The 24,380-nt window shown below is 45.7% G+C and overlaps 2 protein-coding genes across 8 annotated transcripts in view; one reads left to right on the top strand and one right to left on the bottom strand.

Annotated features, from left to right (window-relative positions):
- The window catches only part of Usp30 (ubiquitin specific peptidase 30), a 32,358-nt gene extending 13,754 nt beyond the window's left edge, over positions 1 to 18,604 (top strand). The window contains exons 5-13 of one of the 3 annotated variants that reach the window (XM_046464350.2): positions 1,762 to 1,860; positions 2,337 to 2,379; positions 3,445 to 3,539; positions 11,254 to 11,313; positions 11,845 to 11,931; positions 12,535 to 12,615; positions 12,708 to 12,927; positions 14,946 to 15,066; positions 15,916 to 18,604. In XM_046464350.2, coding sequence (XP_046320306.1) covers positions 1,762 to 1,860; positions 2,337 to 2,379; positions 3,445 to 3,539; positions 11,254 to 11,313; positions 11,845 to 11,931; positions 12,535 to 12,615; positions 12,708 to 12,927; positions 14,946 to 15,066; positions 15,916 to 16,180 — 1,071 coding nt within the window. In that variant the 3' untranslated portion in view covers positions 16,181 to 18,604. Of the gene's footprint in view, positions 1 to 1,761; positions 1,861 to 2,333; positions 2,380 to 3,444; positions 3,540 to 11,253; positions 11,314 to 11,844; positions 11,932 to 12,534; positions 12,616 to 12,707; positions 12,928 to 14,945; positions 15,067 to 15,915 lie in introns of all 3 variants that reach the window. The other 2 variants (XM_046464349.2, XM_058585544.1) reach the window with 2 other exon arrangements.
- Positions 18,605 to 18,719: 115 nt separating this feature from the next.
- Positions 18,720 to 23,020, bottom strand: Alkbh2 (alkB homolog 2, alpha-ketoglutarate dependent dioxygenase). Of its 5 annotated transcripts, XM_046464343.1 has the most exons (5): positions 22,602 to 22,824; positions 21,815 to 21,910; positions 21,156 to 21,626; positions 19,988 to 20,186; positions 18,720 to 19,043 (listed from the first exon to the last, which is right to left on the bottom strand). In XM_046464343.1, exons 3-5 carry the CDS (start codon positions 21,433 to 21,435, stop codon positions 18,740 to 18,742), a joined length of 783 nt encoding a protein of 260 aa, XP_046320299.1. In that variant the 5' UTR covers positions 21,436 to 21,626; positions 21,815 to 21,910; positions 22,602 to 22,824; the 3' UTR covers positions 18,720 to 18,739. The 5 variants fall into 5 exon arrangements, with proteins under 5 accessions (XP_046320299.1, XP_046320300.1, XP_046320301.1 ...); XM_046464344.2 differs by lacking the exons at positions 21,815 to 21,910; positions 22,602 to 22,824 and adding an exon at positions 22,831 to 23,020; XM_046464345.1 differs by lacking the exon at positions 21,815 to 21,910 and having other exon boundaries at positions 22,537 to 22,824.
- Positions 23,021 to 24,380: the final 1,360 nt, after the last annotated feature.

Genomic DNA, 24,380 nt, shown 5'->3' with positions numbered 1-24,380 from the left:
AGTGAGAGCCGCCGGGAGACTGGAAGCAGAAGAGGAAAACCATTGGCCTTTTAAAAGATGGCTCCGATCAGTGCTCAGCCTTGGGGCTCAGGTCAACAGAGTGCCTGTTCTCATTCTGCGGACCACGTGGAGTGGGGTGAAGAGTGGGAGTCAAGAGCCCCAGGAGGATCAGCACCCTGAGAGCCTGGGGAGGACAGCAGGAGAGATGGGAGTCAGGGCTTGGGCTTTTGGGGAGAGGATCATTTGAATTGATCCTTAAAGGGGAGCCTCTTGCCACGTGACCCAGAAGCTCCACTTTGGGGTACATACCAAAAAGTCGCAAACAGACTCAGACAGAGTTTGCACACCCCTGCATGTGCTGCACAGAGCAGGGTTGTTCTCAGAAGCCCATAGGTGGAAGCAACCGTGTGTCCATCAGTAGAGGAACCGATGAACAAAAGTTGTCTGTGGGTGCCAGGAATTGAACCCAGGGCCACTATACCACTAGCCACATCCCAGCCCTTTATATATGTATATTTTTTTAAGTTTCTTTTTTTTCTCTCTCTTCTCCCCTCTCCCCCAACAAGTTTTTTTTTTAAACTTTTTTTTTAGTTGGTGACAGACCTTTATTTTATTCATTTATTTATATGTGGTACTACTGAGAATTGAACCCAGTGCTTTATATATGCAAGGCAAGTGCTCTACCACTGAGCCACATCCCAGCCCTTTGTGTTTTTAATTTTGAAACAGGGTCTAGCCAAGTAGCTCAGGGCCTCATAAGTTGCTGAGGCTGCCTTCAAATTTATGATGCTCTGGCCTCAGCCTCCTGAGTTGCTGGGATTATTGGCATGCGCCACTGTTCCCGGCTGGATGAACAAAAGTTTTATACAATAAAATATTATTCAGCCTTTAAAAAGGAGGAGGGCTGGGTTTGTAGCTCCGTGGAAGAGCACTTGCCTTGCACATGGGAGGCACTGGGTTCCATCCTCAGCACCATATAAGAATAAATAAATTAAATAAAGGCATGTGTCCATCTACAACTAAAAAAAAAAAAACTTTAAAAAGAAGAAAATTCTGACACATGCTTCAGTTAGATGAACCTTGAAGACATTGCGCCCCGTGAACTAAGCCAGTCACAAAAGGACTAATAGTGTATAATTCCACTTCTGTAAAGTCCCTAGAATTGCCAGAGTCCTAGAGACAGGACATGGAATGGGGCCAGGGCCCAGGGAGGGCAAATGGGAGTGAATGTTTAATGGGTAGAGAGTTTGAGTTTGGGAAGATGGAAAAGTCCTAGGGTTGGACGGTGGGGATGGGGACAGACACTGAGTGTATTTAATTCCACTGAACTGTACCTTTAGAAGTGGCTAACGTGGTACCCAGGCATGGTGGCACATACTTGTGGTCCCAGCAGCTCAGAAATGGCTAGTGTGGCAAATTTTATGTGTATTTTACTGTAATCTAAAAAGAAAAAGCACTCCTTGGGAGTCCAGTGGAGTGAAGGTCAAGGCCGTGTCAGTTCAGCTGACACTGGCTGCTGGTAGGAGGGCAGCCGCCCCTCTCTGTCTTCTTAATCCTCCTGGACCTCTGAGTTGAGAGTCCCTACCTGTGGAGTCATCTACCATGTGACAGTTTTCCTTAAGGAGCAGGGCCCTGAGAAAGTGGAGAGCCAATTCTGCCCTCTCTAACTACGGGGGTCCGCCTGGTGGCCACAGAGGAGGTGGTGCTGGTCTCTCAGTGACTTCATGGGGCCTCTCTGAAGAATGCTTTGCCCTCTGACAGGATGCTCACGAATTATTCCATGTCATTACCTCATCACTGGAAGACGAGCGGGACCGCCAGCCAAGGGTCACGCATCTGTTTGATGTGCATTCTCTGGAGGTAACCGTTAATATTTTCCTCATGCTTAATGCTGTTTGGACATATTTAGTCTTTGTAGAAAACACAAGTATAATCTTTGTACAACCTTAAGCACAAAAAAGTAGGATTTAGTAAGAATCATTAGTGGGGATGAGACTGGGGAGGGTCTTAAGGTACACTCTGCAGTCAGTTCCTTTAGCTAGAGAGGTCAGGCTTTTTAAATGATGCATTGCTGAGATTTGTGTTGTGGAGAAGAAAGTTAACTAGTAAAGGGGAAATGCCCCAGGGAGGGGAGGCGTTTTAATTGCCTTGGGTGGAGGAGCCTGCAGGAGCCAGCCAGAGACACTAGCGAGCATGCTTTGAGAACCAAGGGCTGTGTCGGAAGTTCGTTTTGAGTGATGCCATCAGCACAGAAACTTGTAAACTCTCGGGGTGGTGAGGGAAGGAAAAGGGGCTGCCGCAGGATTTTCAGTCTGTTTCTTTTTCCCTTACAGCAGCAGTCAGAAATAACTCCCAAACAGATCACCTGCCGCACAAGAGGTAGCTGTTTTCTATTGAATGTAACACATAGATGCATACTTTGTAGATATGACACTAATCTGCTTGTTTTAAAAAGTTGTTGTTTTTTAAATTTTTCTTGGTGACACCCAATCCAGCCTGGACTGTGGTCTAGTTACAAAGGAACCTGTATTTTGGGAACAGCTTTAAATGATTGTCTCAGTGTTCCTTGCACCCCAGGCCTGCTCAGGTTCCTCCAGAAGGACTTTGCTCTTCCCACAAGGGCTTTCTTTTTGCTTCTGGAATTTCAGATCGTGGGTAATTCCATTTTAACGCATTTTGTCCTCAGGATTTCCACCTTGGCCCACTTTTACTGCAAATGATCACAGTTCTCCTTTGAAGGGGAATCCTTGTTAACTCTTAAGGCTTGAACTTAAAAAATAAAATTGACACATAATTTCCTTTGTGCCTTAGTTGTAATAGAAACAAAATACCTCTTTTAAATGCATTTTGTATTCTAGGCGTTGCAATTTGTCTTCTAAGCTTCCCAACAACTCTATAAAGTTGATTCTGGGGACAGTGGATTAATAATCATCCCTGTTTCCAGCGGATGAGACTTTCAGAAATGAAAGAACTTCCCAGGTCATGAGCAGAGCCAGCAAGGAGGCCGGGCTGCCTGACCCCGAGCCCGTGCTCCTCTCTAGGGTGTGGTAATCCAACCTCCATCCCAGCCAAAGCAGATCCCAGTTCTTCAGAACTTGCTTATTCTGATCATTTCAGAAGCTTAGCTCCCTGTATGGAATGCTTACTAGTGGAACCTTTCATTGAAATCCCTAGCATTTTAAGCTTGTATTTGTAAGAAGATGTTATTAAATGCAGATTCTTTTTTCAAATGTGGCTGTACCCATGATATAGAGACCCATGTGAAGAACTATGGAAATCTGTGGAGAAGGAATGCGTGTGTGTTTGCTGGAAGTCAATGAGGAAAACTCTTTGAATGAACTTTTTATTTTACCTAAAGAGTGTCTCCTGTAAAAAGGAGGGTATGTTTTGAGATTGGTGCCAAAGGGCTAAAAGTGGCATATCAAAACGTATTTTGTGTCCCAGGGTCTCCTCACCCCACGTCCAGTCACTGGAAGGCGCAGCACCCTTTTCATGGGAGACTCACGAGCAACATGGTCTGCAAACACTGTGAACACCAGGTAAGTGCAGCACCAGCGCTTGCTGTTCCTGCGAGCTTTTCTTCCAAGTCAGGGTTCTTGGAAGGATTTAGAGAGTGTGGGCTAACCTCAGTGAATGGTGCTGGCGTGCCCAGGCTCTGCACACCTGGAGAGCTGCCTGCCCGCTTTGGTCAGCACCAACATGTCACCTGTTCTCACTTGGCATCTTCTGCACCAGAAGCAGCAGATCTATTGTGAATCAGCAGAATTTTGAGTCCTGAGGTTGAGTTTATGCTAAAGTGGACGCGTAGATTCTAGGACTGGAGGGTCTGGCTTTGTTTGCATTTGATATGTTAAGGTGAATTGTTTTAGAAAGTTTCATCTTTTTCGCAAATATTTTAGAGTTATACATGGACACAATATCCTTATTTTGCTTATTATTTTTATGTGGTGCTGAGGATTAAACCCAGTGCCTCACATATGCGAGGCAAGCACTCTGCCACTGAGCCACAACCCCAACCCAAAGTAATTTTTTAAAAATAGTTTTTAGTTGTAGATGGACACAGTATCTGTATTCTATTTATTTATTTTTATGTGGGGCTAAGGATTAAACCTAGTGTCTCATGCATGCAAGGCAGGCACTCTACCACTGAGCTACAGCCCCAGCCCCAAAGTAATTTTTATTATGGAAAATTTTCAACATAATAAAAATATTTTGCAACTGTCACTTCTACCATCTCCCCTCTCCTCAAAATAAACCTCATGCCCATTATCAGTGTCTCCCCATCCTCTCCATCTCCCCACCTCTGGCAACCACTGATTGACCTTCCATCTCAGTGGATCTGCCTGTTCAGGACATTTCAGATGCATGGAGCCATACCACATGTGGCCTTTCATGTCTGGCTTCTTTCATTAGCATAATATTTTCAAGATTCTTCCACATTGTAGCGTGTACGACTGCATTTCTGTTTATTGCCAAATAATATTGCATTGCAGATAAACCACATTTTGTTTATTAAATCCATCAATTGATGGGCATTTGGATTGTTTTAATTTTGGAAAGTATTGTTTACACGTTGTTGTTTATTTAATTGGTTCCTTTTAGTTATACATGACAGCAGAATCCATTTTGAAAAAAATCATACAAGCATGGGATATATCTTATTCTAGTTAGAGTCCCATTCTGTGGATGTTCATGGTGGGTATACAAGCATTTTGTGTACAAACTTTTATGTAGAAATATGTTTTCATTTTAGTTGGGTGTATATATACACTTAGGAGTGGAATTGCTGCCTGATGTGGTAATTCCATTTTAACCTTTTGAGAAACTGCTGGTCTTTTCTAAGGTGGCTGCACCACTGACTCTCCCCCAGCCGCATCCTGAGGGCTCCCGTTCTTCACAGCTCACCGCCCCTGCGCAGGCTGACTTTTGATTGCAGCCGTCCTTATAGCTGTGGAGTAGTGTCTCTCTATAGGTGTTTTCCCTGCTTTACTGAGGCATAACTGATGAAATCGTGTCTATTTAAGGTGTATAAAGCAATGGCTTGATAATCGTGTGCCCTATGAGATGGTCACCACAGTCACACTGTTCAACACATGCATCTCCTGGTGTGGTCACCTTTTCGTGTATGTGCAGTAAAGGCACTTGAATTCCTATCTCAGAAAACAGGACACAGTACAATACGAGCTGTAGTCACCGTGCTGTGTGCAGGACCCGGACCGTGAGCCTCGTAGCTGGAGGTTTGTGGCAGTGTCCCCGGCACTCCTGCCTTAGCAGTCACCATTCTACTCTCTGCTTCTGTAAATTCGACTTTGGAGTCTAGATTCACACTGTAGCGTGGTCATGTGGTATTTGTCTTTTTGTGTCTGGATTATGTCAGTCAGCATGTAATGTCCCCTGGGTGCACCTGCGGTATCACAAAATGGCAGGGTTTCCTTCTTTTTATAGTCAGTACTGTTCTGCTGTACGTATTTGTACATTTTCTTTTTCCACCCATCTACTGATAGACACCTAGATAGTTTTGGAATCTTGGCCGTCCGGACTAATGCTGAGGGGTGATTCTGTCTCCTCCGGGTATCTGCCCAGAAGAGGAATTCCTGGGGCACATGGTAATTCTATTTTCAACTTTTTGAGGGGTCTCCACGGTTTTCCCTGAAGGCTGCGTCAGTTTGCATTCCCACAACAGCGTAAGGAGTTCCCCATCCTCCACACCTTGCCAGCACTTGGTGTCTCTTGTCTTTTTAATGACAACCTTCCAAATAGGTGTGAGGTGATGTGGCGTTGGGGTCTAGATTTGCGTTTCCCTGACGAGTAGTGATTTTCGAGCACTCAGGGCCCTGTTGGCCATATCTCTGTCACCTTTGGAGAAATGTTTACAGGTCCTTTGCCCAATTTTTAATGATGTTACTTGTTTGTTTTGGGGGGAGTTTTCTTTTTTTATTGTTGACTTGTATGAGTTCCTTATTCATTTTAGATATTAATCCCTTTTCAGATTCATCGCTTGCAAATATTTCCAGCCATTCTGCATGTTACCTTTTTGTTTTATTGTTTATTTCCTTTGCTGTCTTGTTTTGATTGAAGTTACCTTGAGGACTGAGGTGTTGAAAAAAAAATAAGGCTGATATACCACAGATCCTTGACATGCCTTATTTTATAAGTCACCCACTCTTCCCTCCTATTTTTTTCTTTGCATTTTATTTTTATGTTAAAGCTATTGTAAAGTGGAATTAAACTTTTCTGATTTCCCAGCCAAGTGAGATGGCACACACCTGTAATCTCAGCTACTCAGGAGGCTGAGGTAGGAGGATTGCAAGTTCAAAGCCAGCCTGGGCAACTTAGTGAGACCCTATCTCAAAATAAAATAAAAAGGGTAGGGGATACAGCTCAGTGGTAGAGTGCTTGCCTAGCACATGTGGGGCTCTGGGTTCGTTCCTCAGTACCAAACCCAAAAATTATTTCCTGGTTGTTTGCCAGTAGTAGTTTATAAAAACACAGTTGTTTATGAACCTTGTATCTTGAGAAAGCTTCATGTGTCAGTTGTGGAAGTTTTGTTGTAGATCATATGTTTATAATCATGTCTGTGGACGTGAACACTGTTAGTTCTTCCTGTCCAATCTTCACGCTGTTTACCTATTTATTTTCTCTGCCTTCTGTTCTGGCAAGGACCTCTGTATAGAGTTACTCAAGAGTGGCCATTGCAGACATCCTTGTTTTGTTTCAAATCTTAAGAACCAAGTCTTTGATGTTTTATAACTAAGATTGGTATTAGCTTTATTGTACTGAGAAAGTTTCCTGCTGTTCCTAGTTTGCTGTGAGTTTTTTTTTTTTTAATATTTTTTTAGCTGTAGATGGACACAGTATCTTTATTTTTATTTATTTTTATGTGGTGCTGAGGATCGAAGCCAGTGCCTCACACATGCGAGGCAAGTGCTCTGCCACTCAGCCACAGCCCAGCCCTGCTGCAAGTTTTTACAGGGAATAATGATTGAATTTTGTCATGCTTTTCCCATGTCTGTTGAGATGATCATATTTTATTCTTTTATCCCATTAATGTGTGAAAAGGCAGTTTTAAATTTTTCTAGCATTAAACCAGCCTTGAATTTTCTGGGAAAAACTCGTTTGATTATGATGTTCTGCTGGACATGATTTCTAATATTTTCTAAAGGCTATGTGGGTGTTTATGAGGAAGGTTAATGTTTCAATTTTCTTCTCTTGTAATGTCTTCATCAGACTTTGCTAGGATCATGCTGGCCTCATGAAATAAGAGGTGTTCCCTCTGTTCCTGAACAATTTTGTTTAACATTGGTATTATTTCTTCCTTAAATATTTGATAGAATTTTTGTTTCTTTCCTTAGTTCATGGTTCTGTTTACACTTTGCTATGAGATACAGGCACACATACTTTTTCCACATTTTAAAAAATATTTTTATTGTAGATGGTTACAGTATCTTTATTTATTTATTTTTATGTGGTGCTGGGGATTGAACCCAATGCCTCATATGTGCTAGGCAAGCTTTCTACCACTGAGCCACAGACCCAGCCCTTTTCCACATCTTTTATTGGTGCACAAGCATATATATTATGAGAAATTGACTCTTACTGTCTTAATAAAATGTCCTCTTCATCTCTGACTCATCTACTTCCATGAAATCAAGTCTGTTTGATTCATTTTCATCTTTCTAGTGTTTTTTTGGTATGTCCTTTTCTTTCTTCATATTTTCAACCTTTGTCTTTGTAGTTAAAGTATAGATTTTATAGATAGATATGATTAGGTCTTGCTCTTTTATTCAGCTTGAGAATCTGCCTTTTAATTGGAGTGTTTAGTCCATTTACATTTATTGTAAGTATTCATATGCTTAGATTCAGGTCTGCCACTTTACCATTTGTTTTGTAAATTGTCTTACATATTTCTATATGGCTTACACATTTCTTGTTCCTCTGTTTCTTCTTTCTGGCTTCTTTTGGGTTGATCAATACTTTTCGGAATTCTGTTATTGGCCTTTTGTGTGTATATGTGATTACTCATGTAATTTTACCCATATCATAGCCTATTTAGAGTCAATATCTACTCTTTTATGTAAAGTATTGGAATGTTTAAAAATATATAATTTTGCTGGGTGTGGTGGCACAAACCTGTAATCCCAGAGACTTGGAAGGCTGAGGCAGGAGGATGGCAGATTCGAGGCCAGTCTCAGCAACTGAGCAAGACCCTCAGAAACTTGGTGAGACCCTATTTCAAAATAAAAAATAAAAAGGGCCAGGGATGTGGGACTGGGGTTGTTGCTCAGTGGTAAAGTGCTTGCTTAGGACAGTTGAGAACCTGAGTTCCATCCTCAGCACCACATAAAAACAAACAACAACAACAAAAAGTGTGTATACATGTATGTATGTGTGTGTGTGTGTGAATATATATATACACACACGCACATCTGTGTATATATGTGTGTATGTATGAACATATACATATATGTATTCTTCAAAAGTCAGAGCTGATCAAAATATTTTTATAGACATGAAATATCAGTGTATCTGCCACAACTAGACCTATAAGAAATGTTAGTTTGGGATCATTTTAGGCTGAAGGGAAAAAAACATCAAATGGACTTAGATCTACAGGAAACAGAGCCAGGCGCAGTAGAGCATGCCTGTAATCCCAGTGCTCAGGAGGCTGAGACAGGAGGATCGAGAGTTCAAGGCCAGTCTCAGCAAAGTGAGGTACTGAGCAACTCAGTGAGATCCTGTCTCTAATTAAAATACAAACTAGGGCTGGGGATGTGGCTCAGTGGTCTAGTGCCCCTGCATTCAATCCTGGTACCCCCCCAAAAAAAGATCTGTAGGAAACATTGAAGAACATCAAAAACAGGGTGTGTGTGTGAGAACTTTTGCTATCCAGTCTTTTGTGCTGCTTTTATCATATCTACAGACATTATAAACTCCACAATATTGGGTTATAACATGCTTTAAATACTTAGATGTGTTTTTAACAAATTGAAGGGAAAATATTTCATATTTACCATTTTTGGTGTTCTTCATTGTTGCCTGTAGATCTAAAACCATTTGATGTTTTTTTCTTTTCAGCCTCAAAAAATCCCCTTCACAGTTTTTGTGGGTCTACTGGTGGCAGACTCATTGGTGTTTCATGTCTACGAAAGTATTATTGTTTCGCTCTTTTAGAATAATTTTGCTGTCTATAGAATTTGGAGTTGACCTTGTTGCTTTTATCTTGCTTTGGTGTACTTTAAATTTGTTATTTTAAAGACATTGTTTTCTTCTGGGCATTTTTTTCAAAAAGTGTGTCATTCATATTTTCTTCTGAATTTAAAATATCATTTTTCTAAAGCTTCTACTTACAAGGTTTTCTCTTTTGTTCATCCTGTGTGTAGATAGAGTTTTCTTAAGATTTATCCTGCTTGGGGTTTGCTGGGTTCCTACAATCTGTGTTTTTGTGTTCCACCAAAGTTTGGAGCTTGGCCGTTGTTTGCCCAGTCGTCTTGCCTGTTGTGGACTCGCCGGGCTGCTGATGTGGTTCCCCGGGTCACTGATGCCATGTTCATTTCTCATCGTCTCTTCCCTCTGTGTTCTACAAATTCAGTCATTTCTATTGACCCATCTTCAAGTTTGCTGACTCCTCCATCCTCGGTCTTTGCCTGTCCAGAACATTTTCCATTTTAGTTCTCTTTGGTTATGGAATTTCCTTCTTTTCAGTAGTCTCCATTTGTCCATGCACTGTAACTATGTTTCCCCTTTCTGTACTTGAGCATATTTACAACACACCTCTGAGGTCCTCGTGGGCTAATTTCAACATCTAGGTCACCTCCTTTTCACTTCACCATGGGTCACATTTTCCCTTCTTGGTATTGTGTATTCAGTCATTTTTATTGCATATTTTATATTGTAGTAGAGACTGGATTGTGTTGTTTCTCTGAAGGAAAATGGCTTTTGCCCTGGCACTCAGTTCATTTGACGGGGCTCAGATTCCAGACCCTTCCTCCTCTGCCTGAGGGCAGCAGAGTCTCTGCTCAGGTGTTTTAGCTTCCAGATGCTCCCTTTTGCCAGGCTCCCTGCAGTCGGCCCTGAGCTGGTGCCATCCAGGGTCAGCTCTGAGACTGGGCAGGATCTACCCACAGGTTTTGGAGCTCCTCCTCTCTTGGCTGCCCTCTTTCTGGGATTTGTCTGTGTCTTTTTACCAGCCCTGAACTTGGCCTTCTGACAACTCAGGCCTGTAAGATTGCTGCTTTTGGGCTGGGGATGTGGCTCAAGTGGTAGCGCGCTCGCCTGGTATGCGTGCGGCCCGGGTTCGATCCTCAGCACCACATACACACAGAGATGTTGTGTCTGCCGAAAATTAAACAATAAAAATAAATAAAAATTATTAAAAAAAAAAGATTGCTGCTTTTGCCACTCGGCGTTGTGCAGAGCAGGCAAAATAGGGCACACGGCGTGTCATTTCAGTTTCTGCCAGCTTCTGACAATCATTCAGATGGTTTTGTTTTACTGGGTCCATGTTTTATGGTTGTTGGCTGAAAAGGGATGCGTCTAGCCAAGCTCCCCCGCTGCTACCAAAAGCAGGGAGCTTATCCTGTTTTATCATCTGACTTTTTCAATTAATCATATAAACATCATTTCACATAATCACATGTTCTTCTACAAATTAAGAGCTGGCAGAAACTAAGTCCTTGTAGTATGTCTATGGTTATTTCCTTAGATAAGATCCCCATGTTGCTGGGTCAGGTATGTGATCTTAAAGTTTTTTCAGGCTATTCTTTAGTATTATTGTTGCTGTTGAATTTGTTTGTTTTGTTTCTGTGGTGCTGGGAGTGAACCCGGGCCTCAAGCGTGTATGCAGAATAAGTGCTCTGTGCTGAGCTACACCCCCCCACAGTGCTTAGGTTTATAAGGTTGTTGTTAATAGAATTTTCTTCTGAGCACATTATGTTTTCTTATGTTAAATGTGAGCATCTAAATTAAATTAAACCAGGAACAGCAATTCATGCCTGTAGTCCTAGCAACTGGGGAGGCTGAGGCAGGAGGATCCCAAGTTCAAGGCCAGCTTCAGCAACTTAAAGAGACGCAGTCTCAAAATAAAAACTGAAAAGGGCTTGGGTGAGGCTCAGTGGTCAAGTCCTCCCGTGTTCAATGCCCAGTACTGCTGAATGAATAAATATGTACTAAAGTGTCTCGCAGGCACATACATTCCATCTGTTGCATGGAATCTAAGGTGTTTTTTTTTTTTTTTTCCTGCAATATTTGTTTCAGAGTCCTGTTCGATTTGATACCTTTGATAGCCTTTCACTAAGTATTCCAGCTGCCACTTGGGTATGTACCTCTGGTTGATTTGGGGTATGTTTTGCAAATATTTCAATCTGAAAGATCTTCAAGGCACTTTATGTAGCTCAGATCCTGTGTGTTATTCAGACACGTGGTCAGTCACACAATTCTTAACTCCAGGGTGTGGACCAGGGCCTGATCATGGGGGAGAAAAACATGGAGGTTTTTTGTCTTGCTGCAGGAAATTTGGCTTTTTCATCAAACACCACACATGTGCACACACACACACACACACACACCCCTCAGATTTAAAGACACATAAAACATAGATTTAGACTTCCAAATCATGGAAGTCCGTAATTTTCCACGGCCTTTTATCCTTGTACTCTTAGATAGGTCAGTAGTCGCAGTGCCAGATCCTTTGAGCTCCACCTTTGTGCAGGAGACATCCAGTTGTGTCTGCGGGGCTCTGTTGCCTGGAATTTGCAAATAATTGGGCAGCTCTGAGCTCCACCCAGCCACCTGCGAGTTCAGTACGGCTCTTCTTTGAATTATTCTAATTTTCTTCTCATGCTGTAGGGTCATCCCCTGACCCTGGACCACTGCCTTCACCACTTCATCTCCTCGGAATCCGTGCGCGATGTTGTGTGTGACAACTGTACAAAGGTATGCCTTGAATCCCAGTGGCATCTCTCAGCTGGCGCGTGAGCTTCCGTAGTGCCCCTCACACCGCTGGCCTCAGCTCCTCTGACTGCCTGAGCCCAGAGGATGTGTGCAGCCCCTGCCATTTCCACCCGACCTGGTTTGGAAAGTGACTGCCCAAGGAGTTTGTTTCCCAGATGAGTTTCGTCTCATCCACAGCGTGTTTAAAGGAGAAGCATGCAGGTCAGGCTGGAGCTGGGAGACGCAGTTCTCTCCACTCCCCTTTCTCTCGTGCCCTACCTTTTCTCTGTGCTGTCCGTCTGAGTCCCCATGTGACTGCATTTCACCCTTTGAATGGAGAGGAATTGTGTGGACTGAATTTTTGAAGACAAGATAGATTTCATGCCAGAGTTTCAGTTTTGACTCCTCATTTTTCTCCTCCCTCCATGGCTACTGTTATTTAACATTCAAGAGGATCAGTGGGAACAGTTTGCAAATAACTGGGCAGCTGAGTTGATTTCAGCAGGTAGCAGTCCAGTGCCAGTCAGATGCACCAGCCCTGTCGCTGCCCTCCGGAGAAGTCCTGCTCAGGGTTTTCACAGAGAAATGTTGTTACTTCCATTTCAGATTGAGGCAAAAGGAACCTTGAATGGGGAAAAGGTGGAGCACCAGAGGACCACTTTTGTTAAACAGTTAAAACTAGGGAAGGTGAGCCCACCCCTCGTACCAGCTTGACTCTGCTTTGCAGGGATCCCTGTGTCCCACCCTGAAACGTACCGCCCTTTTCTCTCCCTCCACAGCTCCCGCAGTGTCTCTGCATCCACCTGCAGCGGCTGAGCTGGTCCAGTCACGGCACACCTCTGAAGCGGCACGAGCACGTGCAGTTTAATGAGTTCCTGATGATGGACATCTATAAGTACCGGCTCCTGGGCCACAGGCCCAGTCAGCACCACCCTAAACTTAAGGAGAGCCTGGGGCCTGCGCTGGAACTGCAGGACGGGCCAGCTGCCCCCAAACCAGGTGTGTGCCCGAAGCAGCCACCTTTCCTCAGCACAGAGCAGGGGTTTGGCAGCACCACATTCTGGCTTCCCCATAATCTGAGCACAAGGCTTATACAGTGTTACTCAGAATTCTTGGGAACAGCAGGTTCGGGGGTAGAAAAGAGGTTTTTGTTTGTTTCTGTGTGTGGTCCTGGTGCTGGATCCCACCCTGGACCTCACGCATTCTAAGCAGGTGTGGTACCCGTGAGCTACACCCCAGCCAAGATTTCTTAAAGAGGTTAAAATTGAACAGTAATGAGGGCTGGGGATGTAGTTCAGTAGCAGGACGCTTGCCTGGCATGCGTAAGGCCTGGGGTTCAATCTCCAGAATCCACCACCCACCCACACACACAAAATTACACAGTAATGAGAAAAAGTTCTTAAAATTCCATTATAGATGAAAAAGTACAGAAGGAAAGCTCAAGATTGCAGACTTGCTTTTTCATCTTTGGACTAAACAGTAATTGGCTCCGACCATTCCAGTGAATTTGCATTTCTTTCTCCCGCCCCTAAAACAAGTCATCCCATTTACACAAGGGGGGGTGGTAAACATCCTGGCTGAACATCACGGGAAATCTTATTTGGGTTCACAGTTCTTTTTCCTGGATTGTTGATCTCATTCTGTTACTGTCCTCATCTGAAGTTAATTGTTGAATGGGTCCCCATTAGGCAAGGTCACCCATGAGAAACTGGAGGCTCCCTGTGGTTCACAGTTGGTCCCAGGGCACCCAGCAACTGGCAATCTGGCCTGCAGTATGGGTCCGGGTGGTGTTTGAAGGTGTCTTGTGCAGCCCATTGGGTTCTTTGGAGTTGTAGGTGGGGAAGACCCACCAACTTGTAGGCTCCACGACTGAACCCACCCCCTGCACGCTGCCCCCAGGTGATTGGGACTGTCCTCCTGGACTCCCACACTGTGTGGACTGAGGTCCCTCCCTCCTTTGGTTCTTTTTTCACAACCACAATTGCACGGCCTGGCAAGACCTCATCCGAGGAGACTGTTCCTGGTTCTCCCTCACCAGGCCCTGGATTCACATCAGGAACCCTGAGGCAGGGAAGCCAGTCCCTGGCCCTCGTTTGGCACCACAGCTATCTTGCCCCAGCCTGCACCTGCCCTGACTGAGGGGCAGCCTGCTGGTGCCCAGAGCACACAGCCCTGTTCTAGATGCCAGCGTGAACTACGTGGTGCATGAGAGCCACTAGACATGATGCTTGAGCCGAAAAGAGATGGAAATGTCCCCCTAGTGATGCTACCCACGACTCATAAGTGTTAATGTTGCCACACGTTGGTGTTCCTTAGAAGCAGACAGGGTTTTTTAAAAAGACGATGTTTACTTCAGTGGTTCTCAGCGTGAAGCGATGGAAGACTTTGGGCAATGTCTAGTGACATTTTTGGCTGTCACAAAACACCCTGTAACACAGCACATCCCCCACAACGAAGAGTTGCCCAGCCCAGAGTGTCTGTCAGTAGTGCCAAGTCTAGAAGCCTTGATCAAGTCAAAAGCCAATAAATTAACCCCTGCTTGTCAGGCGCGGGGCCACCTGTCTGCAATTCCAGCCACTCAGGAGCCTGAGGCAGGAGGATCACAAGTTCAAGGCCAGCCTCTGCAACTCATCAAGGCCCTAGCAACTTGTGAAACCCAGTCTCTAAGTGAAAAAGGGCTGGGGATGTGGCTCAGCACCTCTGGGTTCAGTCCCTGGTACCAAGTAAATAAGTTCTGCTTTACTTTGGTACCTGTTGTTTGCAAAGGGGAATGGGAGTCTAAATGATCCACACAGTTATCAAGGCCAGCACTCGATCTGGGGCTTGATACGCTTTTCCTACTTGGATTTAAAATAGGGACTGAAGGGTAGGGAATTTTATGAATTACTTTAGTACAAAAGGGACTATTGCTTTTCTTTGTGGCATTATAGGGAGCTCATTTCCAAGGCAGTCAAAACCACATTTGTTTGCTGAGAGCCACTGCTGTGTTCACTGATTCAGGCCTTCTTCTCTTGCAGTTCTGAATCAGCCAGGGGCCCCCAAAACACAGATTTTTATGAATGGCGCCTGTTCCCCGTCTTTGTTGCCAACCCTGCCACCCCCATTGCCCTTTCCTCTCCCAGTTGTTCCTGACTACAGGTGAGCTGCTCTTCAGAAACACGTTCTTTATTCATCATGAGCCGTTGTCTCACTTTCTGACGCTAACTTTTCACCGACATGAATTAATGACAATTTAGAGATTAATTTTTTTAAATTTTAAGGTGGAATTTTACTTTATTACACATTCCTATTTAGGAATTATAAAAGTACATAGAAGCCGGGCTTGGTGGTGCACACCTGTAATCCCAGTGGCTGGGGAGGCTGAGGCAGGAGGATCAAGAGTTCAAAGCCAGCCTCAGCAAAAGTGAGGTGCTAAGCAACTCAGTGAGACTCTGTCTCTAACTAAATACAAAATAGGGCTGGGGATGTGGCTCAGTGGCCAAGTGCCCCTGAGTTCAATCCTTGGTACCCCCCCCCAAAAAAAAGTACATAGAATGTATACGTATGTGTGTATATGTATGTATATAAAGAAGAAAATTTTAAATTTCTTGGATTGCTTAGATAACCCATTACATCTGTAGAGTCCAACACTGTAGGAGCTGTGTGTAGGCGGGGGCAGGGACCTGTAATCCAGCTGCTGGAGACGCTGAAGTGTATGTTCCAGGCCAGCCTCGTCAACACAGAGAGGCCCCTTTCAAAACACGAAACAAAAGTGCTGTGTGTCTGTGTGTATACACCTGTGCACACTCAGGGTTCTCCCCGCCACCCTCAGTGTGGACATCCTGCCTCACCAGTAAATGGGGTCTGTATTTCCATGGCTTTGTGGTGTGGTGTCATGTGAGTGCACCGCTGTGCTGACCCCCTGTGTTTAACACCTGGGGTTCTTGTTGTCCTTCTGCCTGTGTGAGACTCCTAACTGTGAACCCGGCGTTTCTCCCCCACATTCAGCTCCTCCACGTACCTCTTCCGGCTGATGGCAGTGGTCGTCCACCATGGAGACATGCACTCTGGACACTTTGTCACTTACCGACGGTCCCCACCTTCGGCCAAGAACCCTCTGTCAACCAGTAACCAGTGGCTGTGGATCTCCGACGACACTGTCCGCAAGGCCAGCCTGCAGGAGGTGCTGTCCTCCAGCGCGTACCTGCTGTTCTACGAGCGGGTCCTCTCCAGGGTGCAGCACCAGGGCCAGGAGTACAAGTCTGAAGAGTGACTGCCCTGGTCCAAGCTGATGGCCTCGTTCGAGCCATCCAGGATAGAAGCCAGCTGTGCTGTGTGTGTCGCGCAAGCAGCTTGCGGCGTGTTCCGAAAGAGGGCTCCGTGGAGGAGCCCCCCACCCCCGGCCCTGCTAGCAGCTCTGGAAGGGCCGGCGAGCCGGAGAGCGTCCCTGTGTCTAGAGTGTCTTTTTACTCATCTGATTCAAGTAATTAAAAGCTACCAGATTCCAGAAACCACCTTTTCTATATTGTAACATGTTAGATATTCTCAGAGGGCAGTCACCTTTGCCTAATCCTCTGACATTTCCACATAGATTTTTTATTTTTAATAAGCAGGCCCCTAAAAATTGTTGACATAATTAGTGAAATTATTAAAGGCAACAATTTAGAAGAAAAAGTGCCTTTCACTTTCGATTGCTTTTGTAGCCCAACCATTCTGAGAAAGAGACATGATCTAAGAGTCCTAGAAACAGTTTTTGAAAGCCCTGTTCCTTCGGTCACTCAGAGGATATCAAAGAGCAGTTACAAGATGCCTGAAGAGCTCCTCTCCCTCTTTGTACGCCTTTTTCTAACCTTTTGATTCTTTCTATGTCTTAAAGACACATCTGCCAAGTCTCCCCGCCCCGGGCGCTCTGTCACGACTTTGTCAGTCAATGTAAGTGAAACGCTTGTTGCTTTTCTCTTTTGTGTACTACACCAAGAGATGTGATCCTAGTACATTATGAAAACCGTGTGGCCAGCCAGACCGGACAGCGTCTCTGTATCTGGGCAACCCGTGTCTTCTGCCATGTAGAAAACCCATTGCACGAGGACAGTTACTTCTGTGTTATTTATTGCCTGTGCAGGAGCTCTGAAGGCCTACAGGCAGGGTCTTGGGGCTGTGTGAGCTCATCCCTGCCTCAGCTGGAGAGCTGGATTAGGATGCGCTCTGTATATGGGCTGCAGTCTTGCTGGACCTGTTTCCTCATTTGTAAAGTGAAGGGTTAGATTAGATGACCGAAAAGTTCAATCCTGCCACACGCAGTGGCACATGCCTAACATCCCAGCAGCTCGGGAGGCTGAGACAGGATGATCGAGAGTTCAAAGCCAGCCTCAGCAAAAGTGAGGCGCTAAGCAACTCAGTGAGACCCTGTCTCTAAATAATATGCAAAATAGGGCTGGGGATGTGGCTCAGTGGTCTAGTGCCCCTGGGTTCAATGCCTGGTACCAACACCCCCCGCCCCCAAAACTCCAGTCCTTCCCACAGAAGGAAGAAAGCAGTTTGATTTCTGAAACACAAATACAGCCAACATTAGGCATCATCATTGTTTTTGCCCACATTCTAAATTTATTCATTCCCAGTAGCCTAATACAAAAAGAGTATATTGAGCATTTTCTTCCCTTTTCAGATAAGTCTCATGAATGCAACCCAGGGCTGAAGGAATTTTGATGACACAATAGTACCGAGTTTAAGCTAGGTTTGTGATTTTTAAAAAAAGATACCAAATTCAAGCTGACTCTTCAGAGAAAACATTTGGAATCAGACCAATACAAAAGATCACCAGAAGTCAGGCCAAGAACTGTGCTCCTGCTGGGCATGCCCCTGGACTCCAGAGGCTCAGGCAGGAGGATGGTGAGTTCAAAGCCAGCCTCAGCCACGGCAAGGTGCTGAGCAACTCAGCAAGACCCTGTCTCTAAATAAAATACAAAATAGGGCTGGGGATGGGGCTCAGTGGTACCAAAAAAATAAATAAAAGAACTGTGCTCCCTCCACCTGGGGTGAGCTTCCAGATGTGCGTTGGCATTAGTTGACAGTGCAAGAAGCCCAGGTGGTCACCATTCAGCTGGGCCAGTGTGCATCCTAAGGACTTGGGGACTCTCCCTGCCAATAGAATATACTGTGAAGGTTCTCGGAGCCACCAATGTCAGTGTGAAAGCAGGAGCTTGAACCACCTGGTCCGTGCACTGCAGACCTCAGTGTTGATGTGGAACTGAATGCACCTGTTTATCTAAATCCAGTGACATAAACACCAGGTCGTGTGACCGTGAGCTGCACTGCACAGTTGTAGCTCTGAGTAACTGCTGTTCTGCAACCCCGGGAAACTGGCATCAGAGAGATGCATGCGACAATGGGCCTCCAGACAGCGGGCTGGGAGGAGCTCCTTGGCCAGAGGCTGGGGTGTGAGTGAAGGCTGTAAATGTGAATGACAACCTGTCTGAACGCTAACTTCCTCATTTTGTAAATTATTAGGCATTAAGTAGCGGCAGAATCATCTGATTTCTTGTTTTAAGTTATTTACAAAGTCAGTAGCTTCTTTTTGGAAAAGCCTAAGTTAAACTAGTAGTCTAGGCTATAATAACTGATTTATGTATTTGCTAAAGGTACTTTTGTATCTGCTATGTATTATAGCAATAAAAGAATCATTTTGTTAGGAAAAAAATCAACTAGTATTCTTTTATAATTCACTATGCTTTCCTTAACCTGCTCCTGTGTTCTCTATTGGTAAAGAAACACCAGCTCCCTCTCAGACAAAAAAAAAAAAAAAAACACAAAAAGAAACATGTTAAAAACGTTTTTATTTCTTAGGCAAAATTTTACGAAATGTCAGGTTGACCCGTGGAGCCAGAACCTTCTTGCGCACGGGAAGACTGTGATACCAGTGGGCGTTGGTCGGGGGGTTCATCATTAGTAAGCTTCCGTGGGCCAGCTGCAGCCGGACCACCTCTAGCTTCTGGCGGGGGTTCTTCCCTCGCGAGTCCTTGTGCCGGAAGCAGAAGTCCCTGCAGGCACCAAAGGAGACAGAGGCGATGGGGCTCCTGGGCGCCAGTTCTCTCTCATCATCTCGATGCTCCCCAATGTGGTCACAGCCATCTTTGTACCTGCAATGAGAAAACAGGCACCGCTCAGAATGACCTTCTGGAGGCTGTCCCTGCAGGGCCTGAGCGCCTCCCTGGCTCTGCAGGTGAGGCCGGCCTGGGGCATATGCATGGGTAACCTCTCCTAAAGCAGGCCGACAGCACATCTCATCAGCCCCTGGCTTATGCATGGAAACCTTCCTGTCACGTAAAAGGATTTCCTCCCTCCATACAGAATAAACTCCTGTTCCTGGCACATTCTGGCCCCTGGCCACTCGAGAGCACCCCGCATCCCTTCCTCCCTTACTCATTGCTTTCTGGCCACACCAGAAGTATTCCTGCTCCACAGGTGCTCTGGGCTTCTCTGGGTGCCTGGCCTGAGGTCTCCAGTTAGTTACCAGCTCAGGTGTCTCCAGGAGCCCTTCTTTAACCATCTCATCTAAAGTGGGTCCTTCTCCTCTGCCCAGGGTTCTCAGCCAGGGTGATGTTGCCCCAGGAGATGCTGGGCAATGTCTGGACACATTTCTGGCTGCTCTGATGGCATAAGGTGCTACTGGCATCCCCTGATGGGCCAGGGACGCTCTCAGTCCTACAATGCACAGATCAGCCCTGGGCAACAAATTACCCAGCCTATGATGTTCACAGTCCTGCTGCTGCTCAGAAACCCTGAGCCCCAACCTTTCCTCAGCTACTCATTCAAATCAGCCTGCTTGACTGTCCCCACCACACTCCCCAGGGTCTCAAATGACCCTGCCCAGCTGTCTGTCCAGGAGTTAATCACCCTTCCCTCCTGCTGCTGCCTGAACTCCCTGAAGGACGACTGGGCTTGCGTTCTCCCACCATGATGTCCCTTGTGTGCTACTGGATGGTTTGCTGTGCAGGACCAAATATGGGGGAGCCCTGAACACTTCCTTTTGGAGGAGACAGAAAGCTATAAAACTTACTCCACCAGACAAGGGAGGCGTCACCTGTTGACGAGCACGAAGTTGAAGGTATGTCCTGTCAAGCCAGAGACACGATCCCGGATGCACTCTAGAACTGGGATCCAGGGCTTTGGAGACAGCGTAAGGCCTGAAAACGTGTAGGTCAGTCCAGCGTCACCATATGTGGCTTGCTTCCTTGGCACACTGTGCCACTTCCCAAATACCTGGACCCTGGCCAGTGCACCTGTGCAGAAAAAAACAGCAGTGCCAGCCCTCGGACCCAGAGAGGCAGGTGACACACCTGCTGAGTACTCGGGAGAGCAAGGGAAGGAAAACAGGAATAGCATGTCCCTCTGTCCTCCAGTGTCACGAAATGCCCTGTCCTGTAATACCCCTCCTCAAAAATCACTGTGGCTTGCCAAAGTTTTATGTAAAGCCACTCTTGCCCTTCTTTCTGAGGTCAATTCTTGAACATGGTAATTTAATTGCCTTTAGGAGCAGAACAGAGACTGAATTCTGAGCACAATGAGGTTTTCATGATAGGCAATTTGTGTCAACCTGTCACTCCATGGAAGGCGGAGATTGTGCAGCTCATGCTGGGCCAGATCCCATGAGGCATCATGGGGGGTTCTTAGCCTATGGTTCCCAGACCAGCAGCCTCCTCATCACCTGGAAACGCCTTAGAAACCAGACTGCAGAGTGGGCCCCCATGAGAGTGTAGAGTAGCAACATATACCCCAGAACTACGTTCTACCACTTTCCTGTCCTGGAAGCCTTTTTAAAAACACTGATGCCCAGGCTGGACCCCAGCTATCCTGATTCACTAGGTCTCCTGTAGAACCCAGCTTTTTTTTTTTTTTTTTTTTTTAATTTTACTGGGGATCAAACCCAGGGCCTCATACATGCTACGGCAAGCTCTCTACCACTGGGCAACAGCCTCAGCTTCAGCTTTGGGTTTTTTCTATGATTGCTTTTGAACTTTCCCAGGTGATTCTAGTCAGTAGCCAGGTAGATGCACTCTGGTCAACGGTCAGTGGCCAGGCGATCCTGTTTTTCCCAGGTTGTATCTCAAGCCCAGAATGGCACAGAGAGTATTTGTTGACTCCATTAGCAAGCCCATCAGTAATGGCCCTGAAGGTCAGATTTCTCCTAATATAACATCATGGGTTGTAGGAAACAAGCCTTGAAACCCACACACACGTCTTCTGCTTACCTGTAAAATATTCCACTTTTTCCTCCAACTGTCGGAAAATCTCGTCTGCCTCCGCTTTGCCAAACAAGACTGTGTAATCGCAGTCCAGGCCCTCGGCGCGAATGTGTCGCCAGCTGGGGCCTGCCAAGTGGGTGGCATTCCCCGGGGGGTCTGTCCTGGGCCTCTTCCTTGTGTGTCCTTTGTCGTCGCCCAGGGTAGCTCCTTCTTCTGTGCTCTGCTCTTGCTCCTCCGGCTTTCCCAAAAGGCTCCCTTGAACCTCCTTCCCCAGGAATCTGTCCATCCCTTCCTTCCACAGAAGAGGATGTCAGCAACAAGACACCCAGGAAGAGTGCCCAAGCTCTTTCCCTGATGAAAACTCAATAGGTCGGTTTTGAAGTGGTCTCACAGCAATGCTTCTATTTGGGGATGGAGCTCAGTGGAAGGACCCTTCGGTGTCTAGAATGTGCGAGTTCCTGGGTTCAATCTCAGGGTCTGCAACAAAGGAAACAGTTTCAGCTGGAAGAGCCCTAGGGACTTTCTGGCCAGAGTCTTCAGGCAGCACATCAAAACCGCTGGCTAGGAGTGTGGCTTAGTGGTACAGCATGTGCTTAGAGCATTGTGTAAGCAACTGGGTTCACTCCTGAGCTCACAAAAAATAAACAACAAACAAAAATACCAACCAGGTGAGAAAAGCAATCAGCTGAAAAGCTTGCAAAAACTGAAGCCGGAATCAGACAGGCAGTCAGTGTAGACAGGTAAACGGAGTCAGGTCGGATCTAGGAGGCCAATTTTGAGTGAGTCTGGGAAGCTGGAGACTGTCCCCTGAGGGGTCTTATCAAGAACCTGCCCCTGCTCCAACCTGTTGCCAAGGTAACCTGTCCCAGGAACTTCCCCTCCCTACAGGGAGCTGTAAGGTTGTTAATGTGTCCTGTCTACTCCATCCTGCCCTCCCCCTCAGCCCACCTATTTCCCACCTTTTGGCCACCCACGGAGCATTCCTGGGACTAGTCCTGGCTGCAGGAAAGAGTAAGATTAGGGAGGAAAGGCTGGAGATCAAAGGAAGCCCGAGACATATAAAAAGGACAGAACACCTCGCCTCTTGGGATACCAGCTGTGGCCCCTTCTCCTCCTGGAAGTCGGTGTTCCCCCCTTTTAAATAAACCCCTGCTTCGTACGCTTGCCCCGGCTGCTTCTCTAATGTTCAAACCTCAACGTGTGGGAAGCAGGACACGGATAACCGGCGGTGTCAAAACCTGACACTTGCACTTCACCCCCACGCGGAAAATTTTTAAAGAACACGCCTCCCCGTGGGAATCAGTATTTGCAGTCAAGTTTGGAAACTCCAGACAGGGAAAATGACGCCCAGAGGGAGGGGACAGGGAGTTTTGTCAAAGTCACCCACAAATGCAGTTCTCTATTCCTGTCCACTTTGCTGAGGAAGACACTCCTGGCTTCCCTCTTTCTCACCAGCATTAAAACAGGTCGATACGGCGACTCTCAAGGGGAAAAGACCCGGAATCCAAATGTCAATTAATGACGGTCAAACCCTCCTCGCCTTATGATAGAAAATAAGAACCGTAACACGAGCGTGCGGTGGGAGCTGGAGAGCTCTCTTTACACCCCCGGACCGCCCCTGCGTGGCTCAGAACCAGGAAAACACCACAGCACGTCCCCGCCGGCGGGAAAACACACTCACCCCGCCCGCGGCAGCTCAGTCGCGCTTGCGCGTAGGTCTCCTGGGGCAAGCTGGGAAGCGCAGGCGCATTGGTAAACTCAGTGGCTGCTGACCTCCTGGCGCCACCTGTCGGCCCCGGATGCATCGCAGGCACTGCTCTGTGCCCGGCAATGTCTGCCGCCTCTGGGCTTAATTGCCTCATCTGTAAAGTGGGGACTACAACCCCTGCCAAGAGAGGAAGTTGCAATGAAGTTGGGGGCTTTGTTTTAAAACTTCTTAGTATACAGTTCTGCAAATTTTGACAAAGCTACAATACTTTATAATCACTGTTGAAACACGACGCAAAGAAAAGACCACCGACTCCAATTTTAAATCAAATTAAAGCAAGCTTTTGTGTACACTGGAGCAGGCCAGGACTGTTTCTCTCCAAAACCCTGGGCTAGAGATCAGCCCCCCAGCTCTCCAGGAACAAGGTTTTATAGCACAAAAAGTTGCAAACAGGGGGGAGGGGGTGTCTTGAGAACTTACAGCCAACAGGATTTTGACAAGCATAGTAAAAAGACAGATTAATGATCTACATGGGAGTAAATTCAGATCTCAACATCAGAATTTATGAAGTGCCACTGAGATTTAGAGAGGGTTGTTATCTGGTCAGGGAAAACGAGGCATGAGTGAGTTCAAGGCACGGGCAGGAATTCCAAACAAGTTTAGAAATCTCAGTAATTTTGTAGTAAAACTGAAATTAATTTTTCATGACTTTGTGATGAGATGGCTCCCAATCTTAAAATGGAATTAGGCTGGGTTCATCAATCACCACAATCAAGATCTATAACAGTATTGGCCAAATTAGATTGTTATATTGTGTATTTCGTACATGTGCAAATATGTAACAACAAATCCCCTCAGTATGTACAATGATATTACACCTATTAAAAAATGGGAGGGTATAGGGCTGGAGCTGTAGCTCAGTGGCAGAGCGCTTGCCTGGCATGTGTGAGGCACTGGGTTCGATCCTTAGCACCACATAGAAATAAACAAATAAAATAAAGGCATTCTGTCCATTTACAACTACCAAAAAAAAAAAAAAATGGGGGAAGGTGTTTAAGATCTAGAACAGTTTCATCATCACAGAAATTCCCCCCATCTTTTGGTTGTCAGCTTTTGCTCCTTACCCAGTCTCTGGCAACTACAGTTCTTTCCTCTATCCCTCTAGTTTGCATTTTCCTGAATTTCATATGAATGGAATCATACAATACATAACCTTTTTGTGTGACCTCTTTCATTTAACAATGGTGCTTTTAAAATTTTTTTTTTTAGTTGTAGAGGGACACACAATATCTTTATTAATTTATTTTTTGTGTGGTGCTGAGGATCGAACCAGTGCCTCACACATGCTAGGCAAGTGCTCTGCCACTGAGCTATAGCCCCAGCCCCCAGGATGCTGCTTTTAAAAATCCACAGCACTAAAAAGAAATACTGTTTGCATCAGTAATTTGTTCCTTTTTATTGCTGATTAGTATTGTATTCTATGGATGTAACACAGTTGTATTTGGGTGATATGAATAGAATCA

Source organism: Marmota monax, unplaced genomic scaffold, assembly GCF_021218885.2.
Source record: "Marmota monax isolate L192 unplaced genomic scaffold, Marmota_monax_Labrador192_F-V1.1 WCK01_AAM20220418_F8-fsc00269, whole genome shotgun sequence".
In the NCBI taxonomy this organism is placed as follows: domain Eukaryota; kingdom Metazoa; phylum Chordata; class Mammalia; order Rodentia; family Sciuridae; genus Marmota; species Marmota monax.
This window is presented reverse-complemented; position numbering and strand designations above follow the sequence as displayed.